At 51.2% G+C, this 6554-nt stretch overlaps 1 protein-coding gene across 1 annotated transcript in view; it reads right to left on the bottom strand.

The window, feature by feature from the left end:
• The window catches only part of CMIP (c-Maf inducing protein), a 238680-nt gene that overhangs the window by 93658 nt on the left and 138468 nt on the right, over window positions 1-6554 (bottom strand). The window contains exon 2 of the mRNA XM_019634902.1: window positions 640-765. Within this exon, the coding sequence (XP_019490447.1) occupies window positions 640-765 (126 nt within the window). The remainder of the gene's footprint in view (window positions 1-639; window positions 766-6554) is intronic.

Below are 6554 nucleotides of genomic sequence, written 5' to 3'. Positions count from 1 at the left end.
GAGAGGCTGAATATTAATATCATTTGACCCCTGGATCCATTTATGCCTAAAGTCCTTCCTCTCTTAGACTTCCCAGTTACTTTAATACAGATACAGCATCAACTTCCCTTGTGCTTCAGACAGTTTGGATACAGCTCATTTCCAACCAACAGTCCTGACCAATAATGTGCACTTTTCCAAGGATACAGCTCATACTTCCAGAGTCTCAAAGACTTAAATCTACAAGATGTAAGAAAACTGATCACTCAAAGTAAAGCACAAGGTGACGTCTGATGCCTACTTGCTTTTTACAGCCTTTTAAGCTAAACAATGTGCCCGTGTGCCCAACTTTTCTCATCTGTAAAACGGAGATCAGAAAAACACTATTTCTCAGGTTTGTTAAGAGAAACAAAAATACAACGTATAAAGCTCCTAGAACTGTGGCAAGCTCGCAGGAGGAGCTCAGTTGGTGCACATTCCCTTCTCCTGCCCTCCAGGAAGCCCCTGTTTATACCCTTCCTGTACCTAGAGAAAAAAAACACACACCCTACGTTAAACCAGCTTTTTGCTCCTGCTAGTTGGCTGCCTCCTTCTGAGGGGAAAGAGGAGGGGGGTGAATGTGGCTGGGAAGAAATGCTCGCTCGTGTTTATTTCTCCTACCTGCAGCAAGACAGTCCCCCCAGGAATTGTGAGCTGTAAACAGTACTTCGGGGCGTTCTCCCAGGACAGCAGCTGAACGTCTTCAATAGCGCTGTAGGAGACTGAGTTTTCCATGTACCCAGTTGGCTGCAGGGGAAAAAAAAAAAAAAAGACACGCATTGGTTACAAGATCGGGCACAACATCCACGCTCAGAAGAAGGTTCCGGAAAACATCCCCACGGTGGCAACAAGCAAACCTAGCTGGTACAGACACCTGGCAGCTCTAGGGACCAAAGGAACTCCGTCTTTCCTAGATGGCTGCGTCCAGCTGGAGGGAGGGGCCATGGTGGAAACTCGCCCACGTGTTCAGGGGTGCCAGTTGGGACCAGATTGGGGACACCTTAAGGGCAAGGCCTGTGCATTGCTCCCCTTGGCATCAGCAGGGCCCAGCACAGGCAGAGCCTGAACCCTCCATCCCTCACTGTATCCAAGCCACTCCCTCTCTCGCCCAGGAAGCAGTCACAGCCACCCCACCCCCGTCTCCCTGCCTCACTCCCCTTCCCAAAATACTCGTTCTCCATTCAGCACCCAGGGCCACGCTCCACTTGGCACACTCAACCCCTCTACTCCCCCGCTCAGCATCCTTCAGTAGCTCCCAGTGGCCCGACCGCGAAATCGACACTCCCATCCACCATCAACAGGCCCCACAGGTCTGTCCTCACTTCCTCGTCCAGTCACTTTCCAAACCCCATACACAGGCCCTCTGACAGTACCACACTCTTATCCTGTTCTTTGTCCCAGAAAAGCTGTGACCCTGCCCCTGTCATCTCCTCTTTTACTCTCTAAGTCTCAGCTCAACAGGATGCCTGGGGGGAACCTGTGACAACGACGGATGCCATGACCCACCCGGTCGCATCCTCGCTTGAGCCCCCTATGCTCACACCCAAGTTCATTACTGTGGACTTGTATCGCCTGTTGTCCACTTGCCGCCTGCCTCCTGCCAGGCTGCAGCTGCACAAGGTCAGGCCCATGTCTGTCTTGGTCCTTACTGTTTCTCCCCAATGCCTGGCACATGGCAAGGGCTCAACAACTTGTGCAGAAAGAAAGAATGATAAAGGCCATCATCACTGGTCAACGCTGGGGTGAGAGTGGGGCAAAAGAAATTCACAGCCCCTCAATGCTCTCTGAGTAAGTTCCGCTGTCATAGAAAGAAGGCATCAGGCACCAGGGGGATGCGCTGACCACCAGGTCCCGGCAATGTCCATGTCACTTTGGCCCCAGGAAGCCAGACTTCAGCAGAATCAGAGGCCAGTACAGCACCGCTGAGAGGAATACCAGCTAACATCTCCCAAGCCCTGACACCAGCCAAGCACTCCCCAGGCACATGGCAAGTACTATTTCCTTTAATCCTCACAATGGCCCCATGGGGCAGGTGCAGGGCCACCCCCGTTGCACAGATGAGGAAGCTGAGGCTCAGGAGGTCACGTGACTTGCCCAAGGCCACCCAGTGGGGAAGGAGTGTGGCGAGGGTTGACTGAACTCAGCTGCTGACTGGGGAACTGGCACTCTGACCACTATGCTGTGCTGCAACCAAGAGGGAGATGCAATGTAAAATCCATGGCCCAACAAGTTAATTTTACCAAGATTCAGGACCTCCATGAGGTCTTTAAATTTCAATTTCTGTCTGCCAAAACAGATATGGTGGTGGTGGTGGAGGCAGAGAAGGTTGAGGACTTAAGCTGCCTCAAATGTCTGTGATCTGATCAGTCACCAGGATGAGGAAGTAAGAGTGATTGATCACTTGATTTGTTCATCCATATGTACATTCATTCATTCATCTGACAGATATTTATTGAGCACCTACTACAGTCCAGGTCCAATGCTGGGTGCCGGGGCACAGCAGTGAACGAGACAGGCACTCAGTGGGGCAAAGAGACAACAAAAAGACAAAATAGCCAAATAAATAAACTACTGGAGAGCAGTAGTGCTGCACCAAGAAACAAAACAGAGTGTGGTGACAAGTGGTTGAGAGCTGGAGCGCTATGGAAAGATGGAGGGCAAGTGCATCCCAGAACCCATGGCCAGTGCAAAGGACCAGTGGTGAGCACGACCTGGGAGAGTACAGGGAGAAGACAAAGGCCAAAGGGAGGGAGAGCTGGGGTAAGGAAAGCCTTGGGGAGATGGTTAGGCCATACCAGGACAGACGCATAAGTGCAGCTGGGGGTCCGGGTACCATTCCCCCTGGGGTGGACCACTGCAGAGGCTTTAGGCAAATTCCATATAGCAGCACTGAGACTGCTGCACAGAGAACAGACTCAGGAAGAGTGGCTGGAAACAGCTTGAAGGCTTCTGCACCGGTCCAGGTGAGCAACCAGGCTGCTCAGACCCTGGCAGGTAGGCAGCCAAGTTCATCCTGCCCTTCTCGCCAGCACATGGTCTACCCCTAGGCACCAATCCAGGCTGCTGTGCCTGATGAACATGGTTGTATCAGCGTACCAAAGGCAAACATGGGGGCTCCCCTTCACCCTCTGCCCTATTCCAGCATCCTCTGCACGTTATGTCCTCAATACTCTGCAATTTGCGTACATGACTCAGCCCTAACAGCACATCTTGTCCTGAGAGTACCAGGGAAACCAGGGGCTTGGGGGGGTTTGGTCCTAGGCTCATTTTTCAAACCCACAGTTAAGTACTTATTGTGTTTGCTGCTGATTGTCTGTCTCCCTGCTAGCGTTTCGGTGCCACAAGAGCAGGGATTTTCCTGTTCTGTTCCAAGTGCCTAAACACTGCCTGACACTGCGAAGGTGTGATCACTTCCTTAATAAATGAAGGAATATTTTCCTAAATGAAAAAAAAAGTTCATCTGCAGACTACTTAGAATCACTAAGCATAACACATGTGGGAAGATGTTTTTTTGGTTAATATTTAAAAATTAATACATTTAAAAACAATCTCCTTTAGGAAGCAATGGCACCTGGGTGCCCACATGTGCCAAAAGCCTTTCCTTGGTGGCCCAACAGTCAGCACTCTCCCTTTTCCAGGTCCCGTTGGCCTCCCAGCCTACTGACCCCTAGATATGCATAGGCCACAGGACACGACCGCAAGGACATCCGGAAAATTGCTGGACCACAACTAACGACACAAGAGAGACAAAAACCCATTCTGAAAATCCCAACAAGGTATATGACTGCACCAGGCTGGACTTGATTATCCAAACCAAGCAAACGGCCTGCCTCATTTCTTGAGAACCACACTGTGGGCACACAAGCAGAAGGCCTTGGACTTCTACTTCCCACCACAGGAGGCCCTCAGTCTCCTCGGAGACCCTGCGACACAATGAGACACTGCCCAGGGCCCACCCCGAGCCCGTGGCAACATGCTCCAGATGACCACTGCTGACATGTGCGATCTGACATGGGGGGGGTGCCCGCTAACCGCCCGTGTCTGCCTTTCTCATGACCCCATGCTTTAGCTGTCTCAGGGTGGCCTTGATTAAAAGTTGCAACACAGGATCTGGGGGGAAATGTTCGGTATAAATAAATACAAGCTGTTTTTTTTTAATAACAGATGTATTACTTTCCCACTGTTTGAAGTTGCATTGGCTAAAAGCAACATTTGTAGAATCAGCTGAGACCTGTGTTTGAGCAACTTACTGTGTGTCTTTACTCAAGTTACCACACCTCTCCGAGTCTGTTTCCTCTAACGGTAAAATGAGAATGTAATAGATAGAATTATCAGGCACCTTTGTCAAGGGCTTAGTACAGTATCTGGGACATGCTGAAAAGCTCAATAAAATGGACTATTGTGAGAAAGGCTAAAATTTATCTCAGGGGTCTTTCTGCCCAAACCCATAATCCTGGTCTAACCATGAGAAAAACATCAGACAAATCCCATCAAAAACAGTCCTTATCAAAAACAAGCAAAGTCTGAGCAATTATCCCAGACAAGAGAAGTCTATGGAGACACAATGACTAAATGTACTGTTGGCTCTCGGGACACAAAAAGGACATTCGTAAAAACTAAGGGAATTGAATAAAGTATGAATGAACGTTAATAAGGGCATATCAATACAGGTTCATTAGCTGTGACAAATATATCATGCTACTGTAAGATGGTAGCAAACGGAGAAATGGGGTGTGGGGTATATGAGAAGTCTCTGTACCATCTTTGTAACTTTCCTGTACATCTCGAACTGTTCTAAAACAAAACGTTTATTAAGAAAAATTAACTGCTGGGCCGGCTGAATGGCACATTGGTTAACAGTTGGCTTGGGANCCCGTGGCTGAGTCCAGCTCTGGATCCCAGAGGCTGCTGGCCACCTCCTCCTCCTCTTCCCGCTCTCCTGCTGCAGCTCTGGCTCCTAGGGTATGTGGCTGCACTGTCCACAGGAGCGGAGGGGGGTGGCAGCGAGCAATGGGGATGCTGGAGCAGCCGCAGGCCCGCCCGTCTGTCAGCACCGCGGGGGAAGCTCTGACGTGAGGCCACTGCCGGGTGTAGCCCCAGCCAGGCGAGTCATCCCAGCCGGCCTGCAGCCACGGCTTGGGTTAAAGAGACATTCCAGGCGCTGCCCAGTGACCAACACCCCTCCAAGCTTCACTGCACCTCTGTCCTCAGGGCCAGTGACACTCAGGGCACTTCCTTGGGGGTACCCCTCCAGCTCCAGAAGCAATGAGGACCCCTGCCGCTCTTGGTGGAGTGGTGACCACTATACCTAGAGAGATGGGGGCTGAGGGCCTCCTTTCTCGAGCTGGACCATTTCAAGGGTTCCCCGCTCTCTTGCCTCCCTCTGGCAGTCACACATCCAGGCCCCTCTGCCCTGAACCACACCGATCCCTCTACTGTCCCCTCACGCCACTTAGGAGCTTTCAATGGCTCCTGCCGCTCTCAGGACGTAGCCACAGCTTCCACACTCTGCTAACAAGACCTGTATGATCTGGTTGTGGCCAAACTGATCTGGATGTATCCACAGGGCCCTGAACCCCCTTCCCTTCTCCCGCAGGGCAGCAAATAGCCCCTCACCTAATTCATGCTTCACTCCTGAGCTCCCTCTGCCCAGAGTGTGCGCCCCCCATCCCGACACACTCCTGCTCATCCATATACACCCAGTTCTGAAGTCCCCATTCCCGGGCAGCCTACTCTGGCACCCCCAGTCCTCCAGGACCTGCCTTTCCTTTAGCTATTATCTCTACAATCATTTGTTTATGGCTCTGTCTCCCCAGAGGGCCCAGGGGCTCTTCAAGGGCGGGGCCGAGTGTCACAGTCACCTTCCTCCCCCAGCACAGGGGACAGGCCAGCTCAGCACTCTGTGATTCAGATGGGGTTTTCTTGGCACCGGACTCCTCTCAGCTTCCCATGAAACCCTGCTATTGCCTCCCTCATCTCCCACTGGTGCCCCTCCCCAGCCCAAGGGGGCAGGATGTGACCACCTCCTTCACAGACTCAACAGACAGGCAGGCAAGGCTCTGGTGTCCTCCAAGAGATGACGGTAAAGAACGGAATTTTTCTAAAGGATGTTTAGCTATTATACTGATCTTGTTGAGCTCAGCATTCCTCAGAGGTCAAACTGCGTGCCTGTTGGCTCCAATGTTGTTACACAACCCAATGGCCACTGACAAAACGGGTTTTAGGGAGCATCTCTTTGGGCTCAGAGTAGGTCTCCCTGCACTGACAAGAATTAGAATGAAAATGCCCCGAAAAGAAAGGCTAAGGCAGAATGTTCTCCCAATGATGAGAGTACATGCTCTCTAAATCAGGGGTTTCTGACTTGGAGACCTTGCTGGAAATTGGGGTGGCTGTCCCTGAAATGATATAGAACATATCACATATAGGTACTGCAGCAGCCGTGTTCTTTTTTCTGCCACAATTCCTTTCTTGGTGGACCTACCTCTCCTGGTCCACAAGGTCCTGGTAGGGCTATCAGAATACACAGCTGACTGTGG

This window comes from Hipposideros armiger, unplaced genomic scaffold, assembly GCF_001890085.2.
Source record: "Hipposideros armiger isolate ML-2016 unplaced genomic scaffold, ASM189008v1 scaffold_19, whole genome shotgun sequence".
NCBI lineage: Eukaryota > Metazoa > Chordata > Mammalia > Chiroptera > Hipposideridae > Hipposideros > Hipposideros armiger.
The sequence above is the reverse complement of the archived record's forward strand: the minus strand, read 5'-3'. Positions and strand labels throughout refer to the sequence as shown.